We start from the raw sequence: 26,467 nt of genomic DNA, 5'->3' as shown, positions 1-26,467 counted from the left end.
ACGCACTATAGGAGATCGATGAAGGAACAAGAGGAGGCACTCATACAGAAAATGAGTGAAAGGTGGAGGGAGGACATTGCCACATATATGCAGAATGTGATGATTTCACCTTCACATCCATCTACCGGGCCATATTCTTCACCATCTGGTGGGCCATCTCCTTCTCATGTACAGCCTACCACCCCTATCAGCACTACTCAGTCACCTGGGCTGTATCATTTTTTCCCTTCACCATTTGCTGTGCCATCTCCTCCTACACAGCCGACTCAGCCTCCTATTCCACCATCTGCTTCACCATTTCCTGGGCCATATTCTGGGCCATCTCCTGGGCCATATCCTGGGCCACATCTTGGGCCATCTCTTGGGCCATATCCTGGGCCATATCCTGGGCCATCTCCTGGGCCACCTCTTGGGCCACCTCTTGGGCCACCTCCTGAGCCATCTCCTGGGCCATCTCCTGAGGTAGCTGCTTCACAGCCCACTCATCTACGTACTCCATTATCTGGATCAGACACTCATTCTCCTCAGCTGAAGGTACATATAATTATTATATATACATGTGCTTTATACAAATATTATCTTATATACATGGCGCCTATACAAATAATTATCATATTTACATGTGTGTTTTATTCAAATAATATCAATATTACGTGTTGCTGTTAGGACGAGGTTCCATGTCGATTGTATTTGGTAGATCCAACTAGTGGAGAGACTTGTCTAGTGGCAGATGCATATTCTTATGCTTTTGATGAGACCACTACAGTTCATGGGTCTAGAATGATGAATGATCACCTGAAAGTGAAAATTCATCGAATTATAGAGAAATATGGTCATTTGCCACTACCTGTTCCCGTCCCTGCATATGAGATCGACACTACAGCTACTGCTTTGGGTACTTGGGTGCAATGGCCAAAAAATTTAGCACAAATGTTAAGTGATGAGGTAATTGTTCATATAGGCCTCCATTTTTGTAAATAAAAGCTTTCAATTTAAAATTTCATAATCTTATGCCCGTTTTGAAAAATAATTATTAGGTTACACCGACACCTAAAAAAAAAAAGGGATTTCGGGGGAGGCTGTTAGATCTTCTAGCCAGTTGCATTCATCAGCCGGTTCGGCTTCTCAGTTTAGTCCAGTTATCGACGATCGATCGTTCTTGGACTCCCTTACTGAGGACTGCAGGGAGTTAGCAGATACGCTTGCCCTTGCCGTCGCAGACGATGATGCTGTTGGTGTTACCTTGCCGAGATCCTTGTTCCATTATTTGACAGATGATGGCACCGCTTTTCTGACCAAGGAGGATATTGGTCAGTTTTTAAGAGGAGAAATGATTAATATTTCTATTATCCAAGTGTACATGAGGTAACAATAATCAAAGTTATGTTTTTTTTTAACATTTAATTATATGGTAGTTGTATTTTTCACATATAGTTTACTTTTGCCAATTTTTAGGGCTACGCAGTCGGACTTGGCTGGATTTGGGGATTCTATTGGACGTGTTTGTTGGATGTGTCCGCAAAGCACCGTTATGGAGTCGCATTCATCATCGGAGGAGGTAACAAAGTACATTCTGCATGCTATGGTTGGATGCGTCGATGTAAATGCTAGTATCATGTTCGCGCCAATCTTTCAAGAGTAATATTCTTTCTTAATATCTACAAATATTTTTTTTGCATGATATGTGATTTTTCAAGTAATTATTGTTGTTTAATCTTTCAATAGCCAACATTGGATGCTCTTGTCATATGTCCCTTGCCTGGGATAGTTTATATCTTCGATTCTGCCAGCTATCACAAACAGCGGAAGTTAAAGCTTAAATTGCCTATGATAGCGTAAGTTGATATATGTTTGATATACTTTATATGAATTGAGATGGTAACATTCCACAATTAAGGACTAAATCAAACAATGTTGTGTTATCTAGTGCTTTTAGGAGGTTTCGGATGAGCGGCCACAAAGTTCGTCGAGAGAAGCTTTTGTGGAAATATGTTGAGGTATGTATTGATCGAATTGCTTGATTCAATTTAAAGCTTACTTTATTCTCATTATGCGGTAATTTTTCTCATTTTCTTATAACTTTTGATAAAGTGCCCGCAACAACAAGGAGGCACGGAGTGCGGTTATTTTGTGATGCGGTACATTTTTGACGTACTCGCTTCATATTTTGGTTCGTTGGATATGGACAAAGTAAGTTTATATAATTATTCATTTCATATTTAATATATTTTAACTATTTGATGCTAACTTTGGTAAATTATTTTCAGGTTGCTCAAACCTTTACCAAAGATCCTTATACGGAGGATCAAATCAATGAGGTGAAGAATAAGTGGGCAAGATACTTTGTTGATGAGTGCATTGCATAGGTTAGTTAGTTTATGTTAATATTCTTTTTTTTGTTCTAACTTTAGACGAACATATACATTTATTGCAACTTGTACAACCAACTTTGTAGTGATGGATTATCATGATATATATATATATATATTGTTGATTGCGTAATATTTTGTTGGATTATTATGGAATTGTATTTATATGTTGGTTGGGTTGAATATGATGTTGGTTTGTTGGCTTGAATATTGGATGATGTATGTTGGAGATCATGGTGGTTGTTTGATGGATTTTTGATTTGCTTGGATGGTGGATTCGGAGATGTTATTGGTTGTTGTACAGGTTAATTAAGTCCCTATTATGGGTTTATCCAATTTACAAACGGAGCTCTGCCGAAATTTATGCAGAAAATTTATTAGCATATTGCTGCATAGCTTCATCAAGGTTGCATATATAGCTTCCTCTTCACTAATATAAAACAAAAAAAAATTAAAAAAACAGAAAGTAATATTGCTGCGGTTTCTGGCCCAGAACCGCGGTAATATTACTTTTTCATACAAAAAAATGTAATATTGCTGCGGTTCTGGGCCATAAACCGCAGCAATATTACCTTTCTGGGCCACCTTATTTCACCACAATTTCTAATATTGCTGCGGTTTGGTCATTAAAACCGCAACAATATTACCTTATATTGCTGCGGTTTAATATTATTAATACCTATTGCTGCGCCCTTAATTGCTGCGCGCCTTATTCCGCAGCAATAGGGCACTTTTTAACCGCAGCAATAGTGCTTATTGGACCTGAAACTTAATTTTTTAAGTTGAGGAGAACGCACCCTAAGTAGATTATGCTATTTGTATACTCCATCTCTTTCTATTTAGTTAATCACTTTATCTTGGGGGAGAACCAAGGATTATGTTCAACAATACTCTCTCTGATCTTTATTAATTTACCCATTTCTTTTGCACAGAGTTTTAGGAAAAATGATGTTGTGTGGCATAGAAAGAAAAATAAAAGATTAATTCATATGAAAGTTGAATGTGTGTATGATAGAAAGTTAGTGGTCCGCCAACAAACACAGCTTGGGAAATAGCATAGGCACCTTGATGGCTCCCTATGTTAATCCCTAACATCCTTTGCTCCGCCAACAAACCTGGTCCATGGTCGGTAATCAGTGCGTGCCCTTCGTATCAAAACCTGGGTCGCGCATCTTTAGACAAGGCAATCCAACTCGGTGTGGACATACTCATCCCTCGGGGTTAGGCAAGAATCCCCTCGCTCAGCACCTCCCCTCTCGACGATAAGCGGGACTCCCCCGCTCGGGACCACCTTTCTCGGGGATAGGTGGGACTCCCTCGCTCAGGTCCCCCTCTCCCGGGATTGAGCATGACTCCCTCGCTCGGGACTCCCTCTTTCGGGGTTAGGCAAGAATTTGTCGCTCAGGACCCCTTCTCGAGGATAGGCGGGATCCCCTCACTCGGGCCCCCTCTCGGGGATAGGAGGGATCCCTCTCTTGGGGTTAGGAGGAAGTCCCTCACTCGGGACACCCCATCTCGGAGATAGGCGAGACCCTGTCACTCGGGTTTAGGTGGGACGCCCTACCCATTGTATACCATTCCCGGGGTTCGCCTAGCCTATCCATGGATCAACGTTCAGAATTCCGTTGAAGAACCCCTTTTGGAGGAAAGAGTCCTCCCTTAGCCCATTTTCAGCATGGGGCTAATTGTTTGGACCCAAGGTTTGGTCCAAAGGTGTTATGCAGAGCCCACCTAAATGATCAACTCCGTAAGCTCCTCACGGGTCCACCAGCCTTTCAGTCAGAAAATAACTTTACCATTAAACGGATTTCCCAAAAGTAAGGTTGTCCCCTCAATAGGATTTCCTGTCTGGAAAATCCCCAACACTATAAAAGCACCAGACCCAATCAGTGAATATGTATTCAATTCTCACATAACAAAACCAGAGCATCTCTCTCTACAATTACTCACTTTCTCTCTCTAACCGATCGCTGACTTGAGCGTCGGAGGAGCTTTCCTGACTTGAGCGTCGGAGGAGCTTTCCTGTAAACACCCCCAGACCAATTGTCCTTATTTTGAAGGGCTTTAAGTGACAAGACTCAAGTTCATGCTTTAACTCGGAATTTAACTCTCATCAACCATACATCATTCTTTTGACTAGTTTCTGGGCAGAAACACCGAGGTTGGACTCTTGCTAATTGACCATCGACTTTCCTTGACCGCTTAGAGATATCATGAATTGGCTTGTGGGATTAGTTCTGAGATTCAAGTTGGGGGAAGTAGAGTCCCCTGGCGCTTGTGGGCTTAAGTCGATAACCCAGGTTAATTTACCCCTGATTAAGGGTGATGAGTAGTTGATTAGTGTAACTTATTAATTTCTCAGGTAAATAATCTTCCTCTCAGTCTTAGCATGGCAGAGACGAGACGAAATGTACAGGCAGTAAAAGACTGTGGCATTAATTTAAACAGACCGACTATTATTATCAGCTAATATGTTTTAGTCCAACAAAAGATATAAACAATAAAACACTTGGATAAACTACTTCTGCTGTTCTTGATCGATCCACTAAGCATAACCTTAATAGTACTTCTAGATGAGATTCCTTCATTTGAGGAAAGTTCCTGATGTTTACATGTGTGACATATTTACAAAGAATGGAGATACGTAAAAAGCATCCATGGAGCTTCAGCTTACTTCTCCTTGGTATTTTCTGGCATAGCCGGGCCCTTGCAGATTGGACATGTGTTCTTCATCGATAACCATTTCTTGACGCAGCTGACGTGATAATCGTGGCCACAAGCTTTTAGGGTTCCAACATCATCCATATGCCTGTAATCCTCCTGCCATTACAAGGTAACCACTTTAGTATCAAACAATAGTTCTAAATTTGCTCTCCTAGGGTCTACTTTGTTACCTTTGATCTGAAGTGCTATATTTTAATTATCAATTGAATGAAAGATATAAAATTAGATTGTAGACATAAATCATCTGTCTATACTGTCCACAGCAAGCCTGACTAAATAAATCCATCCTTTCACTTGTCTAGTGATCAATATTAGAATATGCTCTAGTAATTTAGTATTAAACGGTCCAATGTCAATATCCCACAAGAAGGTAAGATTCATGGAGTAGAACGATACCAGGCATATTGCACATCTTCCTTCTTCCTGCGACTGATCTGATGAACAGTACACTGACTCTGTCAAACACTTGGGTAATTGGTCTTCACACAACCCAGTGCTGACACTTCCAATCCTATCTCCAAGATCAAGTAGTTCCTGCTCATCATAGCAAGTTAAGAGTCAGATCATCCAAAAAGTAGAGAGAGATGGATAAGTCAAGCCCAATGTAATTTGTACCCACCTCATAGCTCATGTTGTCTACGTCTAGCCTCATGTCTCGATGATGATCCATGAAATTCCTTGAACCATATAGGGAAGAGCGGTCAACAATCATCAGACCCTGAAAATCAAATTAAATCCAAAACGGCATGGTCAATCAGAAACTTACAAAGACAAACATATAAAAATACCAACTCTAAAAACATTACAATATCGTTATAATAGAAAGTAAGGAGGATATCAAATCCCAGCCAACTCTCTGCCTCCCAAGTCCCACTCACTGCAAGAAAATGGAGGCATCCAGAGTGCAGAGATCAAAATTTGCTTGGCTTATATGCTGAAGTTCTCCATAGCTCATTAGCACAGATTATTCACAATAATATAAAACAATAAATGCTCTGTAAAAAAAAGTTCACCTCTACCCCCCCCCCCTTTTCCTCCAAGCAAACTCACTATAAATGCACAGTAACACACAAAAGATAACCAAGGAAACATATGGGATAGAGCATAATGACTTACCTTGAGTACGCTAAAGGGAATGGTATCGACCAATCCAATAGGTATTTAGCCTAGTTGATATCTTGGTGTTCTAAGAGAGAAGCGAATTGTTATGCTTCACAACCACAAGAAGATGGAAGTCTTCATACAAAGGAAAGATAAACTTCTTGATAATGACTATACTTCATGAAGAGCTGCAAAGGCTTGGATATATTTCTCGTGATTTCTTTGGTGGGAAATTGCCATCTTTTGGTTGCATGCTATTTGTTATATGTATATTAAAACTTTCATATCCCAAAGTGATTGGATTGGCTTCCCCCACGCCTCTGCATCCCACTCAATTCACGCAAAGGACTTGTGTACCTTACCCTTGACCCCCAATTTATTCCCACCCTGCACCCCATCAATTCGCACAAATGAGTGGCGTACCTTACCAGTTAAAATGCACATCCAATCATTTCCCTTCCCAGATTTTCATCATCTCTGCCTCTAACGGTTTAACCTCTCCTCTCTGTCGATTCACTTCCCAAAATACCATATCAACCTCCCTTTTTCCATAGTCCATCCTCCACCTCTGAGTCTACCTCTCTACTATAAAGTCCTCTAGTATGCTTTCTCATGCTTCCAGATGTAGTACTTAATGAACCAGGGATATGTTAGGATGGGGTGGATTGTGATGGTGTCACTTTTTAAAATTGGTTCAGTGTTTGTAGTGATTAATATATGAGGGATATATTACTAAAAATGAGTATGTAGTGATTAATAATAAAATTCCATAAGAGAGAAATGTAGTGATTAATAAAAGAACACAGGAATTATGTATTAGCAAAACGCATAGTCAAAGTTAGGATATGAATAATGTAAAAGTCAAGTTGTTGCAATTATAAAAGAATGGAGAAAGTATAGAGCCAGTGTTTGTGCTGATGGGTTCCAATGGCATTAAGCATAATGTTATAGAAGGGACTCAAAATCCATTTCTACCGGCCTGCCTGCTTTACTTCAAAACACATCGAGGAGTGTATTATTCTTCGGGATTAAGTTAAGGCTGGACAAGTGAGGGTTGAAGCACATTGGCGATGAAGCATTGGATTACTAAATTATTAGATCAGACTGATTTTAGAAATGACCGAAGAATCAGGCTGATGACAAACATAAGAAGAAATGAAAAAAAGAATAGAGCTATTGTAATCTCCATTCTCCAGTAGTGTCCATCAATCACAATTCCAAAGACTACACATTCAACCTCAGACACAAATTCAGCCATTTTACAGAGTAGACAATAGCCAATCCTTGACATAGACCTACAATGATCTGGATTGCTAGCCTGTATTGCAGATACACATAAGATAAACAGATCACAACTAATGACAAGGAAGTACTATTCTTCCCTTGCCATTTTATCAACTAAAACTTGGTGAAATCAACTATCATTAATTCATGTTGAATAGCAACTTAGTAAAAATTAGTAAGACTAGAAAAACTTTATCTACCTCGGGAGTTAGTCGATCATGGGCGCTAGCATCCTCAGAAAGCAAACGATATCTCTCAGAAGACAGCCTAGATCTCCCACTTCTGTCGCAATTGCGCCATCCTACAGGGCCAAATTGTCTTGGATGTCTTGTGGTATGATTTTCTCCCAGTAACTGAAGACCGTCATCAGACGGAGCCACATGGCTCATACGCAAATTTCCCATTGAAGCTCTGCTATTTGGAGTGGATCTGTGTGAATAGCTGCTGCGAACTCCCCTTGTATGAGATGGAGTAGGATGCAAACTATGTGAAAGAGAATTTCTGTTGGCAACATGCTCATGATGATAGCCAGCCATTTCGCCAGCAGAATTTGCTATGCTGCTTCCAGCAAAGAAGTGATTACTCTCATGACTCATATTACTAGATATTATAGTCCTTCCATGAGGAGCACCAGACACATGAATAGGTGTCCATTCCGGTAAAGGAACATTTGGATTCTGATTAGGATCAACGGTGCCAGGATGATCAATTGGATGTCTGCTCGAACTGGGATGGTGTGGATAATTAGCTGGGAGATGGGTCCTAAACACATCTGACTCCAAGTCCAATGTGGGTCGGCTTCTCACATTCCTGAGAGAGGTTTCGCCGCCAATTGAAAGTTGATTGGTTCTGTAACTGGTAGGAACAGTCAGTGTCTCCCAGTGATTATGTTGGGTATCAACAGCTGATTTTTCCTGGCGCAATTCAGATGATGAAGACATATCAGATGAGCTTCCAGCACTATAATATCTACTGGTGCCGCCCCTCTCGGGGATAGTAGGGATCCCAGGGCTTTTCCTTTTGTATGAATCCCGTCCATTGCTGATTGAAAGATCAAAATAGTTGCTTTCAACTCCATAATTTGAGGAAGATGCATGGTGAACATGATTTTCTGGAACCATAAAGATATTTCCAGCAGCAGAAGGGTGGATAGAATCTCGAGAAGGATCAGAAGTATCAGCTTGATAATGGGGTGCATTGACCATCTGGCTTGACGAAGAATATCCACTTAATCTTGTAGCACCATTCCATGGAGAAACATAATGAGCTCGATCCACTGGTCCATTCTCCACAGGATGGAAAAGTGGAGCATTTTCTGCAGAAGTAGTTCTGGCTGCAATTCATTGTAATTCGTATTAGACAAATAAAATACATACGGCATGCAGCTCTTGACAGAAAGAGGAAAGGAAGAAGACATAAACTGCCACAAAGAACATCCCAACTCTAACGCACAACTCCACTTTGAACCACATGTTGATATATTGACGAGTACATAACATAATAACCCCAACAAGAGCATCTTTGAGTACTTAATGACACAATCATCACCTCTAAAGAAAGATGGCAGAAGGTAAAGACAGATGTTCCAACCACAGATTAGGCCATCTTAAAATATACCACCGCCTGATCAGATATAAGTATAGGAAGCATAATATAAGAATTTGTCAGATAATGGAGCAATAAACATCATATAGGGGCTTGCCTTTAGGCCTATGTAAGTCGTGGTGACAGTAGATCTATTACCATGCAAAAGAATCTCCAGCAATAGCCATCTTTACCAGAAGCCTAAATAATTAAATACCCACAAAGGCTAAAATTAATTACTACACCTACGAGTAATACAGCAGCATATTTAATTGGTGATTGGTAAATTATAACCCTAAGATAACATGCAAATGAAACTTCTATCGCTTATCCATCATTTAGATGATACAATTACATAGAAAACTTCTGACTGAAGAGCTTATGAATATAATTCTCATTACCAAAGTGAAGGTATGGATCTTCAGGATGCACAATATTCCAGTGTTGATCAGGCTCAGCTTCAAATATCTGTGATGTGTTATATATGTGTCTGTGTGCCATAATCACATATGAGTACTGCCTTAACCAGTCAGGAAACCAGAGCCTGCACATTTCAACAAAAATCATAAAGATTACGCAAATCAGATGCATACCAAGCTAAACGATACAATAATCATATACTGTGTTCAACCCAGCTACGAAAGTAATTATGTTGAAACGACAACACTGCTATCTGTATTAAGCAGAAGTCAACGTTGACAGTCTGGCAATCAAAATAATGAGCTGAGATATATGGAGACAACTAAATGGAGCCATACTGAATCTCACATATGAACAGTGATTCATATACTAGCTATAAGTTACCTAGAAAAGTTGCAAAGACACAAGCAGGATATAAATGCAGAAGCAGATATTTCGAGAAAAGGGTGAAAGGAAGAAATTATGGGAAAGAAATCCACATAAGAAATGTACAAGATAATGGAAGTGTATAAGAAGAAAAAGAAACAAGTACGACAATGATGCATTTAACAAACTCGTGCAATTGGATGTAAACTCTCCACATACAATGAAACCTGACCGCAAGGCATACACCAAAGTGCTGGAAAGACAGCCTCAAAGACAACTAACAGATGAATGTACATGATCCCCAAGAAAAAGTGTCTTTTGGTCCCTTCGTTGTGAAACAAATTACTTCAAGTGAGCACTAGGACTTAAGGAAACTGATGGAGAGCAGTTCATAATGTTTGTAGACCTCAAACAGCTGACATAATATTTTTGATCAAATTGTGTGAAAAGAGAGAGAAACAAAGGTGTGAGATTTTAGGCAAGCTAGACAAGTAATATAATTCTTGAAATGTGAAACTCAAATCATTCCAAGAGTGTTTCCTACTCGTATATGAAGAAAAACTATTTGCGAATGACATCTTACAGCAGAGGAAAAACTTCAGCAATCACTATCTCTTTTATACTGATACAAGGATTCCTATCTCAATTATCAGGGATCAGTCCCAAGCCTGAATTAAACAAACAACCCCTCTTCAGTTAATTATAATGAATTGCTATATACTATGATAGAAAAGAAGAACCATCCATCTCCATGCTGCAGTCTTCAACACCAAATAATGAAAGAAGTCTGAAGTCTGAAGTCTGAACTTTTATTTGAAAGAAAGCTGTTTTACTTAAACATCCTTACATGTTCAATGAAGAACAAAGTCTAAGGTAGTACCCCCCCCCCCCCCCCCCCCCCAAAAAAAAAAAAAGCACATCAAAGATAAAGCCTGAATTTTCAGAGATCAGACTACCAAGATATGTTGGATACTTGGATCCTTAAGTTTGGGAATAAAACATTTCTCTTGCATGTATTATGTAACACCATATAGAAGCAGCCTAAGCAGTGTTCCCATTTAAGACAATTAAAGCAAAAGGACGCTAAAATATGTAGATTTCAAATCAACCAATAAGCACTCAGGAAGCTTTACCACAAGGCATTAGAAAAATACGTCCAAACAAGTATCAGTATAAACCTATAAATCATAACAGTTAGAACAAGTCTTAATACCATAGATTAACAGCACACAAGCCTTACTTTTGCTTTAGTTACCGTTACAAATATGACATCAGATGACCAGTCTACTCATTCACATTTCATGTCACCACTTTGAATGAAAAATTAGGCTTAAAAAATCAATAGATAGCCAAACCAAAAGGATCCTATTGTAGACCTATTAATCAACCCAATAAAGCACTCAACAAGCTTGACCAAAAGCATTTTACAGATAGTATTATACAACTCACAACAGTTAACAGCAAACTGGCCTTACTTCTACTTCTGTTCAATTTTTTGACTTCACAACTAAGATGTAATAAGCCAATGCAATTAAGATAAACATAGAAAAACTATCCTGAGTCCCAATACACAGGTTACCTTGATAACAGTCGAGAAATGGCAGAGAAGGAAAACTTGCATTCATAAAGAATGCTAACAAATGTAGATATCTGGCAACATCTCTAACAGTTCTACTACAAATAACCATACTTAGTGTTTTCTTATAACTATTAGTTTTTAGTTACAACAATTTGATGTATCAAGAAAAAACAAGGTTCATCGGACAGCATTGAGCTAGGAAACTTATATTCGTAAGGGTATGGTAGAGGACACATCTCAACAACAACGACTATGTCACAGCTTTAAGCCCATTAAAATAAGAAGGGCACATGTCAGAAACGAAATAACAAAAATCCAACATCAACATACCCACAAAGACAAAATAGTATTGACTATAACAACTAACAAGCCCACAAAGTTCACCTTAGATCTCCTACATTAAGCAACACTAACAGAAAGAGTAAATGATATAAGATAAAAATAGATCAAACACGACTGACATAAGTCTGGCAGAGAAATACATCTAGTTAATGAAACTAAAACTCATTACTTGAACCTATTAGAATAAAAGGAATAAAGCATCATTAATGCAACAGATGAAAAAAGAAAACAAAAGCTACAGCGTCATATCTATGAAGCATTATGACTTTTGTCATTACATTCGAAAATCAACATTGCAAATCACCAAGTCAAGCTATACGATCAAAACAGTATATTCAGAAGGTGCAACTATATGGCCACACTCTCCTGCAGTCATCTAAGTTCAATAGACTTTGCTACAAGATTTCATATATATTAAATAAAACTATTGGCTCCTACAAATTACATAAAAATGGGTTACAAAATCAAAGCCTAACAATTCACACCCCACCAGCCCAGCCACACTTCCCACGCAGTCACCTAGCACTGCCCTATCAGCCCACTCACCACATTCCCAACTAGCACCACCTACAAAAGTACAAAACCCAGAGTGAGAAAAAAAAATGAGGGCGAGAGACTGAGGTGAGAGAGAGAAAGAAAGGAACACTCCCACAACCACCACCAACAATAAACACCAAAACTAGAAAGAGAGAGACAGAGAATGAACAAGGCCATATTTAAGCCCTTGGTGGTTGGATATTCATTTTGCCATTAACTTTAGCTCCAGTGAGGGGAGAAAGAGAGAGGAAGCCAGGAGGGGAGTGGAGTCGTTACAAGTTATATAGTTGGTGAAACAAGGGAAGATTGGTACCTATCCATATAATAGTTACCAAATGTGGTTACTGTTGCAACTATTAGCACGTTGTAAAGGAAAGCGTTGGAAATTTTTGAAACTAAGGAAGTACTAATTTGTATCAACATCTCAATTGCTACTCACTGAAACCCCATGTAGGTAGCTATTTTTGTTGCACCCAAATAAATAGAGAAATCTACATAAAGAAAAGGTGAAACAGCAAGCTTTCTAAGTTAGACTATAAATGACCAAAATCACACAGAGCAAGGAAAGAAGGATATCAGATATAGAAGGTATTCCAGAAGCCAAGGTGCAGTCTTGGAAAAGATACATATGCCTAACAGTAAATCCAAATCCCTTTCGAAAGCAACTTACAATGAAAAGTTTCAAAAGAATGCCAGTCTACTATGCTTGAAATGTAATTTAGCTTACTGAAGAAAAACAGCAAAATGGATAAGGATTGACAACAAAAAGAAAAGAGGAACATGAGAAAATGTGAAATATTCCTTTGGATTTGCAAATTTTATTACATGACAGTCAACAGACCAGTAACCTCTTTGGAAATTGGTAGAATAATTTCCAAAACTCTCCAATGAAAGGTTACTAGAAAAAGCAACTAGATTTTTTGAGTGTAGAGTTGTAGACTTCGCTCACAATGAAAAAAAAAAGATATTGAAGAGACGGAAGAATTTCTTTTAAACTTACTGTACAATTACAAAAACTCAGCTGAAGCTCAAACTAAAAACAATGACCAACATGCTGCATCGCCGATGATTGATGGACAAGAATTAATTATAACCACAATGAAATTCACAAAAAGGCATTCAGACTTACTCAAATGCAGCAACGAACAAATCCACTCATAGGATGACAGGAATTTGCACTCACACACCCCAGCCAAATACAAAAACAAGCTCTAGCTCGCTAATAGAAGGAAATGGATAAACAGTAACTACTCAGTTAGCTGCCACAAAAATCCCAACCTAAGAAAAGAACCAGCCCTACAATACACAGACAATCAGAGATCCATAGACACACTAGACATATGTATTTATCCGGTTACACCTATCACGCTGAAGAATCCTATGACTCAATAACTAAATGTGCACCAAAGAGAGGAAAGAACTCACCTGCTCCAAAGCAATTGCTCAAGCTCCTCCAAATCCAAACTAGCTGCAGAAAACAAATCTACGAATTCAACTATCATCATTATTTTGCATTAGTTAACTTATATTACAGCTTTTATTTTATACTTGTTCATACCTAGCCCCAAAATTCTTCAAGCATGGGCAGTACATTTTCCCTTTTACATGAGAAATTAATATTTGTTCTTTTGTTGGTGCAACTTTTAAACAGTTTATCTCCTTTCAAAATTAGACAGCATGTTGTGCATACAAAACTATAATTCAAAGCTTGTATGTGCTCATTGTTAACGTCAAAGTTTGTTAGCATCAATAAATTTATAATTATACAGGAAGCAATTGCAACAATTATGACAATTTGAAGTTAATTGCTCATCTCAAAAGTACCTCGAAATTAGTGTCAATGAGTTGGAATGACTCGGGGAAAAATACTATTACCATGGGAAGAAATGAAGGATGATCTTCATAGCAACTACAGTCTACAGGTGCTTATACAATTACATAATGCAGACAATATGCAGTAATCTCAAAAATAATTTTTCTTCAAGCTTAACATATTTTCTCATGCAAACAAGTCATGTATCAACACTCAACATTTCTTTAATATTTTAACATAATGTATGCATAGATGCTTCTGATCCTCAGTATTACCTATGTTGTTGCTTTGATCCCTTCACAATTTTATACAAGGAAAATCTATTGCATAATCTTTTTGGGCCAGTGTGTTCAAATACATAGTATCTACATAATTCCCTATACATTACTTCTTATTCCATACATTATTCTGAACAATGTATGGAATAAGAAGTAATGTATAGGATATTATGTAGATATTGTGTATTTGAAGTTTTGAACACAATGGCCAAAAAAGATTTCAAACTTCATTTATAAGTCAAGTACAGAAAATTTCAAGTAATCCTCTAACCTCTGCTATCTTTACAACCAGTCTTAATGACCACCTATTTGAAGCCTTGGGAGCTCTTAGCAAGACCTTATTCACAGATTAAAGCCACCCATCCCCACCCCTACCCCAATCCCCTCCCCAACAAAAACAAAGGCATCAAGGAATCCTCCTCTTTATTATAAGTGCACTCTCTCCTATGTCTTCTACTAATATTTATATGAAATTCCATTCACTATAATGTGTTGTTTTCTGTACAGCTCAGATTAGACCTAAACCAACAATTAGCCACCATGGGTGAAATGTTTTAACCTATTATCATTAGCATCATTTATAGGTCAGAGATAATGCAAGGCAAAGTTATCTTAGAAACTTAGCGTCCAAATGAATAAGCTTCACTACATGAATTAGGATCAATAGGCACGATTATCATGAATCATGATACTATCCCATTATACAAGTGCTTAAAGATCAAAGATTCAACAAAAATTACATCATCATTACTTATTTCAACATTGATATGCAACACATAATAAGTGTGACACAAATGCTACAAGCTGTCTAATTATTTCACTAAGCAAAAGGAAAGCGTCAGGAAAATATGCAAAAGTAAAATGAGGAGATGATGAATATTTCTCTTTGAAGAAAGTATTACAATATATTTACTTCTTTTCTGATCAAGAATTGGACATTAAATCTAGATCTATTCCTTATATAGCATACAGGCGTGATGCCTAAATCCTATAAGAGCAGCTATCTCAACAGAACAGAAGTATTTCAGCAACAAGGCACCACGACATTGGCAACCATAACTAAAATTAAATCCTGCTTATTCCACATTGGTCGTCAGCTTTTCTTCTCTCAAGATAATGACGCATTGCTCATCTTAGGTGCTAATGCACAGGCCTTTGCATACGGAATCCCACCAACTCAAGGCTCAATGTAGGTTCTTCTGAGTCAGAGGCCACCGTAACCTAAGGACAACTGGAAATAGTTTGCTATAGGATCTGCATAATGCATATTAAGCCCTGGCAGTAACGAAATTGCTACAGTCAGAATAATTCCTCCCAAAGCAAACTAATGAAGTCTCTCTGATTCAAACCAAGGAAAGATTTAACTCCACAAACCTAATACAGATGTCGGCAACTACCTGGGGCAATTCTTTGGAAAATCCCTCTCTTTCCCCCAACAATAAGAATGTGAACGTCAATTTCAACACTCTCCTCCCTTATATGAAAGGAGATGAGTTCAAAGTATCATATGAGAAGTGGAGGGTAAAGGCCCAATGTTTATAACATTGGTAAAAGGTCCTTTTGAAATAGCTTCTCTGCAATAAGATAATAGATAATTAGCACATAAAAGTCAGACTTACCATTTCGTCATCCAAACTTATCTTCCCTCTTAAAAACAACTAGAAAAGGTTTGTCCTTGTAAGCTAAGAAAAGTCAAGAAAGACTTCAAAATAGTGAACCTATTCTCCTATTTACTTGCACAAAAATTTTGAAAGACATACACCATAGGTATCACACTATTATGACATTGAAATAAACAAAATGCTTAGTTCAAAGTCATTAAAATCAAAATTCTGGATATTCGAAAAAAAACCATTCAATACGCATTACATAATATAAGAAATCATAGCAACTGAACCTTACATCACAATCATGATGTAATTACAGCAAAACAATATCTATTAATACACCCTCCACCCCAAAAAATGTGAAAGCCTAACAACTCAATGCCTATTTTAGCTTCTTAATGCTGATACTAGTTCTTCCCTCTATGGTGGCTCCTAGTAGGCAAGCAAGAAGAATTACAAGAAAAGTCAAAAGTAATTTATCGTAAGCCCTACATAAGAAGGCAATAAGCTTACCTCCTGCTCGTCCATAGCAAACAACAAATAGGCAAGCTTGATTAAGTATTAGCTCTAATCCTAATAACCGATTACTAAAAAATCCAAATAAACATGTATTGAAAATTGAATAGTTGTCCTACAATAATAGTACTACAAATTTTGTCTTCTCCAACCTGTTGAAAACACTCTGCCTCTTACCCGATCCCTTTCTCTCTATATATATATATATATATATCTATCTCTATCTCTATCTCTATCTCTATCTCTATCTAATCTCATCACACAAGCATCCATTACATAAACTCAACACTCAACACACTCTAGAACTACCAAACTACACAACAGACACAATCACCGGACATTTATCCTGTAATTAAGCATACTGACTTTCAAACATCAAAACCTCTCTCAAACTAAACAACAACCATCCAGCCTATTATTACGTAGGCGAAAGACAAGTAAACCTATAAAGTGTACATGTAATCGCATACTTAGAAAAGAATACACCAAACCCTGTCATACCAATCAACCACCAAATCACTAATAATTTATATCATCAAACTGATAAACATCAGTATTCAAATTTATAACTATCTAAAGAAAGGATCATCAAAAACCTCCAGTGAAAAATCTATTTTATGCAGGATTCTTTTTTAATCTCTCATATTTCGGTGTAATAGTTCGCTTAAAAGCAAATTAGTTGAAATCGCCACAGCAGAGTAAAAAATGTTTAATTTAAAGTTTTCTTCAAACAAAAAGGAAACGTGCAAAGACAACCATAAACATTTCATTGATCATCAAGAACAAAACAGAAGTAATAAACTTAAAAACAAAAACAAAAAATCAACATAATCTATGATCACGATATATATACATAAAAACAAACTCACACGCAAGCACAAAAGCAGAAATCAAAGTTATTTCCATACGAAAAAAATGATCAAACAGACGATCAAAACAAACAAAACACAAATTCAGACAAAAACTACATCAAAAAATTCATGATCGGACGACAAAAATTCATCACCATAACAAAAAAAAAATAATGATAAAATTAAAAAATTACGATGATCAAAAATTGATGATCAAATTGTTGTTGAAGAATCAAACCTTGAATAAATTTGAAGGAGTAAAAAATAGTTTTTGATCACCGATTAATCGACGGTTACCATGCGGTTGAGAAGAGGAGAGAGAATTTAGAGGAGAGAGAAATTGAGGAAAAGAATGAGGTTTGCTTAGGCAAGGTAAGGTAAGGTTCGGAGAATGAGGCGATGGAATTAAAGCGTTGTCAAAAAAATAAAGGGAAGTTGTGTTGTGGCTTGTGGGGTTGGTTGGTTGATTCACACTATTAGAGAAGAAAGGAAAGGAGACAAATTTGTTTTTGAGTTTATGTGTGTGTGTGTGTGTGTGTTACAACTTACAAATGAGACTGAATTTTCTGTGTAATCTAACACTTTTATTGCCATGATCTACAAGCAAAAAGATTATGCTCCACGCCGGTGACTTTACATCTTTTTTAATGTGTATTTTTTGGTAGAGGGATTAATCATTGGGTTATCTTATTTTGTCCTCTAATGATTTGCTAGTTTTTGGCACGGGCTAAAAAATATAAGGTATAAATATGTTGTTTTTATTATAATGTTAATATTGATATTCGCTCAATAACTCATGATTATTAATTTATTATGATAAGAGTTATGAAACTTGTATGATGGGTTGCTTGCATAGTTATATGAGTGCAAAGATGGCATTTAAGGTGCTTTCTTGTCATTGTCTCATCACATGTACATCTCAATATCTAGTCATTTATTAAAACTTTGCAAATATAAATTGATCATGTCTTGGATGTAACAAGTTACACCATAACTTATGGTGTAACAAACACTCGGACGTGGTGCGGAAAAGGGCAAAAACCCACGCTTGATCATCAAAACACTAAGGGTCAATATACAGAGATATATTACACAAATAATGACATGGATGTGAAGAATATATGGCACTATAGTCGAAACAACATAAAAGCACTTTAAATGACGCAAACCAAAGAAATAATGATGTTAAACCATACTAATAATTACATAAGAATGGAAAAAAATGAGACGATAAAAAATGATATGATAAAGCCTTACAAATTACATAAATACACATAAATGGCATCACCTCCACTTGAAATGACATATATTTGAACCAAAAATGACACGAACTTAAAATGACAATATGCTCAACCAAAATGGCATATGATCAACCAAAATGATAAATATTATCATTATAATGACATAAAAGCGAACAAAGACGATTCATAAACAATAAATGATAGAAGAACCATAAAATTACATACACTGTACCAAATATGACACAAAGATTACCTAAATTAGACTAATAATGCTCTAAACTTGAGCGAAAATCACAATAAATGGGAAGGAAGGACAAAAAAGGAGTGCATGATAAGGGACGATTTCTATCGTGCGATGAACTTATAAAAGGGAAGGAAGAAGAAGTCAGACGAAACAACAAATGTGTCGCGTAACTTCGGGGTCGACTCTAGAACCATCTGAGAAGAAGAGTACACCAAGAAATGTGAGTATTGAGAAGGTAACCAATGGATTAGTAACTAGGGTTTCAATTTCTGGAGGCTTTAAGAATATAGGACAAAGTAGCTCTCCAATTAGTTTGAATGAAGAAGCGATAAACAAATGGAGAAGCTTCACTTGTAATTTGAGAATATTAGAGAAAGGTATGAGCCTAAGTTTTATAGCTCCAACGCTTAGTATGGTTAATTCCATAGCAAAACTGTAGGATTTTAGATGCTTAATGCGAAAAAGATATCATATACTCAAACATCTAACCCAAGAACAAATTGCATAAACTAACATGTATCAAATAATAGATAGCATTATATACCTTTGATGCGTGAATCCTCAAAGGTACTACCTTCCAAGTGAGATCTTATGAGAACGTCAAATGTCGTTCCTGTAGTGTTGGTCCACGAACAACGGTTAGATCACCACGTATGCTAGTACGAAAAGAGGAACCTTTTCGCTCCTTACTTTGTATGGTGTTATGCCAAAAAGGGAGGAAGATGAGGAGTCTAAGCTTTACCAAAAATCACAATTTTTAGCAAAAAGATGATAATATGATTCATTTGTAACCTCTATATCAATATATAGAGTAGTTGGTGGTTTCATAAGGCTTAATTGGCTACATAATGTCATATATTAAGAGGCTTAATTAGTCATATAAAGCCACCCATTATAAATCATTTAACAACAAGAGTTATAACTCTTCTCCCCTACCATCCACATGACCATCAAATCATTTCCAAAATGGATTTGAGTAATTATCTAACCTTTGTTACAATGTGTGACCTCATAGGACCCAATCAATATTAGTAGTCGGACCAATCTCATTAATCCCACAAACCATAATTTAGCTTCTAACAAAACGTTACGGTCACATAATATTATTGAATAGGAAAAATTGCCAAAAATAAGCCAACCTTTGTCCGGTCTTCCAGAAATAAGTCAACCTTTAGAAAATCCAGATTTAAACCAACCTTTGACCCATTTTTGCCAAGTTTGGGTAGGAATACAGCTGACCTGTTTACCCGGTCATTTCAACCAAAGTTCCAATTACCAGTCATTTCCCTCCAAAGTTTTCTCTCTCCTCTCATTTACTCACTCTGTATCCAATTACCAGTCATCTTCAACAGTGCGAATTCAATTTCGAAGCTTAATCTTTTCGGGGAAACTTAATCGCATCAGGAGTCAGGTAAATTTCCAAATGTTGTGCTTATTTCTTTATTTTTATTGTTGCTGCGAATGTGATGTTTTAGGGGTTTTTGATAGACCAACCTAGGGTTTCTGATGTTGTTGTTTAATGATGAAAAGGAGTTTTTGTGTTCGATTTTTGGTGACATTGAATTTGCTGCGCTTTTTTTTTTTTTTTTGTTAATTTGATTGGACATTGAATTTGCTGCGCTGTGGTTACAGAAGATTAAAAATTGAGTCTTTTTGCATTGGTTGTTAGGTTCAATGGTTCTAGATGTGTGGGAGAAGGTTACATTAAGGTTTTGGCATGGTGGTAAATTTAGTTCTAATCGTGAAGGGGTTATGGTATACCTGGGGGGCGAGGGCAAAACCCATGAGATTCTTGCTGATGAGATATGTTACTGGGAAATAATGGAGTTGGCAAAAAAATGTGGGCACTATGAAACTGTGCATGGGGTATATTACCAAATACCAGGGCTGAGTTTGAAAGAGGGAGTTAGGAAGGTGGTAGATGATAATGATGTTAGAGCAATGGGTGAGATAGCAATGAAGTGTAGGTGTGTGGATTTGTATGTGTTGCATAAAGAGGGTGGGCCCAATTTGAACCAAGAGGGTGGGCCTGTTTTGAACCAAGAGGCTGGCCCCAATGTGAACCAAGACAGTGGGCCCAATTTGCATCCAAAGGTTAGGCCTACTACAGCTGGCCCATCTAGCAGACCCAAAAAACTCACACCCAGAAAATTTGTACAACCAACTGTCCAAAAAACCCCAGTAAGGAGCAGCCCAAGGTTGAAGGATGTAATACTCTTGGGCACCTATGAAGAGGCTTTTGGAAGTGAAAAAACCAACACAGAAGAGCAACCAACTGTCCAACCTAAAGCAAAACCCTACAAACAAAAGAGCAAAACACCACAAATTCAGTCAACAGTAGTTACATCTTCTCACATCCCCCAAACCCAACAGTCAAACACTGATGTCCCTGAAAACCAACAGTCAAACACTGATGTCCCTGAAAACCTCTCACAGAACCAACATTCATACACCAAAACAAGGACACTATTTCTTGAAGAACAACCAAACACACCACAATACCAGGATTCAAACTTTGATGGGTATGACTGGATAGACCCTTGGGTAGATGAGCCTATTCCTTACAACCAATTATTTAGTGAAAGTGAGGATTCTGTTGACCCTTTATACACACATGGAAGTCAATCACAAGATTCTGATGGGCAGGAGGATGAGGTCTCCTTAGTTGATACTGTAGATTTGAGTACAGATGAAGATGATGAATTGGAGGATGATATTGGTGGTGATGAGGAGGAAGGTGAAAAAAATGAACAAGAGCTGTTTGGAGATAAATCAGAGACAAGTGATGAAGAGTATCACACTGCTAGGGACAGAGTCAAAACCTGTACCAGTAGGTTGCTTCAGATAGCTGAACAATTAGAGAGAGAGGCTGGTGAGGGTAAAATTCCTGGACAACAAGGAAAGCTGAAGCAGCCAGCTATACAAGTCCAAGAAACAGGTGTTGATGGTAATGAATCAGAATATTATGAAAGTGGTGATGAAGAGATCACACCCCCTGCCAGTGGTGATGAAGAGTATACTGGTAGGAGATCTAAGAGAGAATTGTTAGTGGGTGGTGATACAGACTTCAAAAATTTTCAGTGGAGAGTGGGGCAAAGGTTTCCAAGTAGGGAAGAATTCAAGCAAGCTGTTGCCAGGTATGCCATTCTTACATGGAAGAATTTAGGTTATGTGGTGAGCAACAAACCAAGAAGCAGTTAGGGGTGAAGTGCAAAGAAAAGTGTCCTTTCTACTTGTACTCATCATGGCATTCGAAGAAGGCAAGTTTCATTGTGAAGAAGGTTGTTAGTGGGCACAGGTGTCAGAGGAACATGAGATGCAATAAGCAACTAACAACCAGTTGGGTTGCAAAGGAGATGCTTGAAGTTTTCAAAGCAAGGCCTCACTGGCCAGCAAAGGACATCTGTGAGACCATTAAATTGGCATACAAGGCATTGGTGTCCCATACTTTTGCTTACAAGGCAAAGTACAAGCCCACAAACTCCTACATGGCTCAATGCAAGATCACTACAACAAAGTTAGTAGATATGTAGCTGCAATCAAGGCAGTTAGTCCAGATAGTGTAGTTGAGTTGGTTGTTGATGAAAGTACTCGGAACAATCCTCCCATCTTCCAGAGATTGTTCACTTGCTTTGATGGGTTAAGGAAAGGTTGGCTTCAGGGTTGCAGGAGGATAATTTGTGTGGATGCAGCATTTTTGAAAACATTTCTAGGGGGGCAGCTTCTTTCAGCAGTTGGAAGGGACCCCAATGATCAAATGTTTCCCATTGCGTGGGCAGTGGTGGAAGGGGAAAACAATTTGTCATGGGGGTGGTTCTTCACTATTTTACAGTCGTGCTTGGACCTAGGGGATGGCAGTGGTGTTGCTATAGTCTCTGATGAGCATCCGGTATGGTTTCTTTTGTTGCTTTTTATTTTGCAACACCTTATTCTAAAATGTTGGCATATGTACTAAATAGACTTGACTTCTTATGTTCAATGGTTGCCTTAACTTCCTGCTAGTGTAATTTGCTTATTTACTTTTAATGTTCATAGGCAATATTGAATGCTGTGGCCACTGTGTTGCCTAAGGCAGAGCATAGACATTGTGCTCGACATGTCTATGCTAATTGGCAGAAGAGAGGGTTTAGAGGGGATGAAATGAGAAAGGCCTTTTGGAAAGTAGCCAAAGCTTACAACATAACTGATTATAATGAGGGTTTAGAAGAACTAGAAGAAGCTTACCCTGCTGCTGCTGAATCATTTAGGAGTTACAACCCAAAGTGCTTTTGTAGAGCCTTTTTGAACCCTGCCATTAAATGTGATGCCATTACAAACAACATGGCAGAGACATTTAATGGTTTCATCATTAATGCTAGGACACAACATCTGCTTTACATGAAAGAGGAGATAAGGGCAGCTTTGATGAAAAGGGTGTGTCTCAAAAAACAGGAGATGCAGAAGGGCACAACACTACTTTGCCCTAGAATTCAATCAATACTTGACAAAGAGAAGGAAAAGGCAGTGTATTGTGATGTGATACCTTCTACTGAGAGCATATTCAATGTGAATCACAACTTAGACTCCCTAATTGTGAATTTACCTGACAAGTCTTGCACTTGTAGGAAGTGGGACTTAATGGGAGTGCCTTGCTGTCATGGTATTGCCTGCATCTATTTTTTGGGCAAAGAGGCAGAGGATTATGTAGAGGAGTGTTACAAAAGAGAGGTGTATTTGAGGGTTTATGGTCATCCTGTCCCAGCCTGTGAAGGTGAGCGACATTGGCCAAAGGTTGACCAAAAAATAGATCCTCCACCTATTAAGATAGGGCCTGGGAGGCCAAGGAAAAATAGGATTAAGGATCCCCATGAAAATCCTAAGAAACCAGGCACACTTACTAGGCATGGAATGGAGATGACCTGTAGGTTGTGCAACACAAAAGGACATAATAAAAGAGGCTGCCATTAAGAAACCAGGCACACTTCTCCATATATATTTAGTTTGTTACACTTGATCGAGGACAAAATCCTTCAATAACTTGATAAACTTGAAGTGGAAAAGTTGAATGAATTGTGGGGGTAATTATATTATAGTGTATGTTGTGGGTCAAAAACCAACGCGTACTACTATGAGCTCTTTTCTGAAAGCAAATTGAAATTTCATTGATGATCCACAAATGTTTAAACATGATGAAGGGTACTTTGTGTTAAAAGTGAAGGCTAGGGAAGAAGGAGATAGACTGTTGTTTGCTGGTCCTCACATGTTTTATGGGAAACCTATCCTAATAAAACCTTGGACCACTAATTTTAATTTTCATTCATAGGTGCTGAAGGTTGTGTCTATATGAGTTAGACTACCAAATCTACTATTGAATTGTTAGAGTGCTAATTTATTAAGGGCACGTTTGATTAGGAGGAAAGTATTTTTCAAGAAAATTATTTTCCTCACTTTCCTCTGTTTGGTTTGGATCAGGGTAAAAGGAGGACAAATATGGGTTGAAATTCATTTTTCAAGGGTGGGAAATCACTTTTCCTAATGAGGCAAGGGAAGCCACACTTTCCCCCCACCCTATCAAACAATTACATAACACAAACAAATAAAATAAGTCTCAGTCTCTCTCTCTCTCTTTCTTTTAGCTTGGAAAGTTGTATGTGTCAAATAGTGCAATCAATTTCCTCTAATTACTCATTAATATATGCAAATCCCATAATTATTTGAAACTTTTCATGTTCTATTCATTCTTAATCGTCTAACTTCTCAGTTTTTCTTTTTAATAACTAAAGTTTCCATTAAGCACTCTCACTTCCTTCTCTCAATAAAATTTTCTCAAATCTTGAATACTTGTTAATGGAAGATTAATTCCAATTATTTCCATATGAAATTAGCTATTTTGGTTTTTATTTTTTGAGATAAATCTTGCTTTTGGTTGTTGCCTTGCTAATAAAGAAGTTTAAACATTTGTGGGAAGAGATCCCGAGAAAAATGAAGGTGAAGTTCTTCAAGTAATTGTTTTTAATTAATCGAATTTTATTTTAGGCCAAGTTTATTATAGTTATAAATATTTTAGGCGGGTCATGATATCAATTGAAGTACTTGTTCATATAAATAATGAATAGTATATTGCATCAGTGAATCTCATCAAATGCATGCTAATCACTATTCTTGTTCTTTACTTGCTAAATAATTTATGTGTTGGTGTTATTAACTATTGCAGGCATGCCTATCAGACTGCTATACATGTAAAAGCAACAAAAACTTATAAAGCAATTGTTGTCTTATATTGAGAAATACGGTTTTTTCACCATATACCCCAGACAAACTTTTTTTTGCACCCTATACCCTTTCAACTTTTGAAATTCACCATATACCCTTCACTTTTCAAAAAATACGTTCACTTACCCTTAATGAATAACGGCGTTAAACTCCGTTAGTCATTAACCCCTAAATCCCCCTTTAATCCTAATTAACTAGCTTAAATCTAAGCCTAACACTAACCCTAACACTAGTGGAAAAATGAAGAAGGGCTGCGCTGAAAAAGGCATGTAGGGCTGCGCTTTTTTACAGCAGCCCTTTCAGTAGCAGCCCTTCACTTTTTTAAGTAGGGCTGCGCTATAGAAGCGCAACCCTTCTAGCTTAGAAGGGCTGCGCTTTTTAGGTAAAAGCGCAACCCTTCTAAGCTAGAAGGGCTGCGCTTTTTAGGTAAAAGTGCAACCCTTCTAAGCTAGAAGGGCTGCGCTTTTACCTAAAAAGTGCAGCCCTTCCTACCAAAAAAAAAAAAAAAAATTTTTTTTGACATTTTCTTACTCATAATCTCGCATTTTCAGAAATTAAACAGAAGAGAAGAGAAACGAAATGAAAATGAAAATACTAAATCCAAAACAAAAAAAAAAAAGAACGAAACGAAAATGAAAAAAAGGAACAAAAACTAATATACAGAAGAGAAGAAATTATAGATCTGAAAATACAAGAACATTAATCAAAACAAAGATGAAAATATAAGAATATTAATCAAAACAAAGAGAAGTATACAAGAACAATTAATCAAAACAAAGAAAAGTATACAAGAACATTAATCAAAACAAAGAGAAGTATACAAGAACATTATAGATCTGAAAATACAAGAACTACCTCCAAACATTAACCTAATAATGTTTAAATACATAAAACAAAACCCTAATACATAATTAAGGAAAAAAAATTCGAAAAAACTTAAAATGCCTATTTGGAGGCTTAAACGAACTCGGATGGCTTAAAAAGCCTAAACGTCACGGCATAGCGATGAGTTTGACTCGTTGGCTCGTTCCGCTTCCGAAAAGGTATCACAATAGGCAATCGGACTCCGTCGGCATGATTAGTGCAAATCATTTCAGCTTTTTTGTCGCAACGTTTCTGGGAGTTCTTGGGAGAGAAGAGAGGATGAGACAGAAGGAGGAGAGGGAGGAGGGACGTGAGAGAAGGAGGAAAAGGAATAATGAGGGACGTGAGAGAGGAGAGAGATAAATGAGGGATATATTTGACGAATCCCGCTTAATATTTGAAGCCCGCGAACTTTTTTATTTCAAATTTTTTCAGGAAGGGCTGCGCTTTTTTTAAAAAGCGCAGCCCTACATAGCAGAAGGGCTGCGCTTTTTT

General features: G+C 37.5%; 2 protein-coding genes and 1 long non-coding RNA gene across 7 annotated transcripts; 2 read left to right on the top strand and 1 right to left on the bottom strand.

Moving 5' to 3' along the window:
* The first annotated feature begins 199 nt into the window (after nt 1–199).
* LOC125499371 (uncharacterized) lies at nt 200–2,417 on the top strand. Its single transcript, XR_008970265.1, has 8 exons — nt 200–534; nt 667–945; nt 1,065–1,365; nt 1,456–1,638; nt 1,726–1,835; nt 1,928–1,997; nt 2,092–2,190; nt 2,268–2,417. It is a non-coding gene; the product is annotated as an uncharacterized LOC125499371 (long non-coding RNA).
* A 2,387-nt stretch (nt 2,418–4,804) lies between these two features.
* Nucleotides 4,805–17,925, bottom strand: LOC104898711 (uncharacterized). 5 transcript variants are annotated; one of them, XM_057396342.1, is made up of 7 exons: nt 17,610–17,925; nt 13,436–13,774; nt 9,464–9,606; nt 7,679–8,811; nt 5,713–5,811; nt 5,490–5,627; nt 4,805–5,189 (listed from the first exon to the last, which is right to left on the bottom strand). In XM_057396342.1, exons 3-7 carry the CDS (start codon nt 9,561–9,563, stop codon nt 5,040–5,042), a joined length of 1,620 nt encoding a protein of 539 aa, XP_057252325.1. In that variant the 5' UTR covers nt 9,564–9,606; nt 13,436–13,774; nt 17,610–17,925; the 3' UTR covers nt 4,805–5,039. The 5 variants fall into 5 exon arrangements, with proteins under 5 accessions (XP_057252325.1, XP_057252324.1, XP_057252326.1 ...); XM_057396341.1 differs by having other exon boundaries at nt 13,732–13,774; XM_057396343.1 differs by lacking the exon at nt 13,436–13,774 and having other exon boundaries at nt 17,566–17,925.
* A 4,427-nt stretch (nt 17,926–22,352) lies between these two features.
* On the top strand, nt 22,353–23,803 carry LOC130589459 (uncharacterized). Its single transcript, XM_057390722.1, has 2 exons — nt 22,353–22,745; nt 22,892–23,803. The coding sequence occupies exons 1-2, from the start codon at nt 22,353–22,355 to the stop codon at nt 23,801–23,803; spliced, it is 1,305 nt and encodes a 434-aa protein (XP_057246705.1).
* The last annotated feature ends 2,664 nt before the right edge of the window (nt 23,804–26,467 follow it).

This window comes from Beta vulgaris, chromosome 7, assembly GCF_026745355.1.
Source record: "Beta vulgaris subsp. vulgaris cultivar EL10 chromosome 7, EL10.2, whole genome shotgun sequence".
NCBI classification, from domain to species: domain Eukaryota; kingdom Viridiplantae; phylum Streptophyta; class Magnoliopsida; order Caryophyllales; family Amaranthaceae; genus Beta; species Beta vulgaris.
The sequence above is the reverse complement of the archived record's forward strand: the minus strand, read 5'-3'. Positions and strand labels throughout refer to the sequence as shown.

What these genes read in the sequence shown, in the direction of transcription:
- LOC104898711 (XM_057396339.1), bottom strand. An exon ending in AGATCCATACCTTCACTTTG is followed by an intron (nt 8,812 to 9,463) that starts GTAATGAGAATT and finishes AATGAATTGCAG; the next exon opens with CCAGAACTACTTCTGCAGAA. An exon ending in TAGACAACATGAGCTATGAG is followed by an intron (nt 5,628 to 5,712) that starts GTGGGTACAAAT and finishes TATGATGAGCAG; the next exon opens with GAACTACTTGATCTTGGAGA.
- LOC130589459 (XM_057390722.1), top strand. Translation starts at nt 22,353, where the DNA reads ATGCAAGATCACTACAACAAAGTTAGTAGATATGTAGCTGCAATCAAG. An exon ending in TAGTCTCTGATGAGCATCCG is followed by an intron (nt 22,746 to 22,891) that starts GTATGGTTTCTT and finishes TAATGTTCATAG; the next exon opens with GCAATATTGAATGCTGTGGC.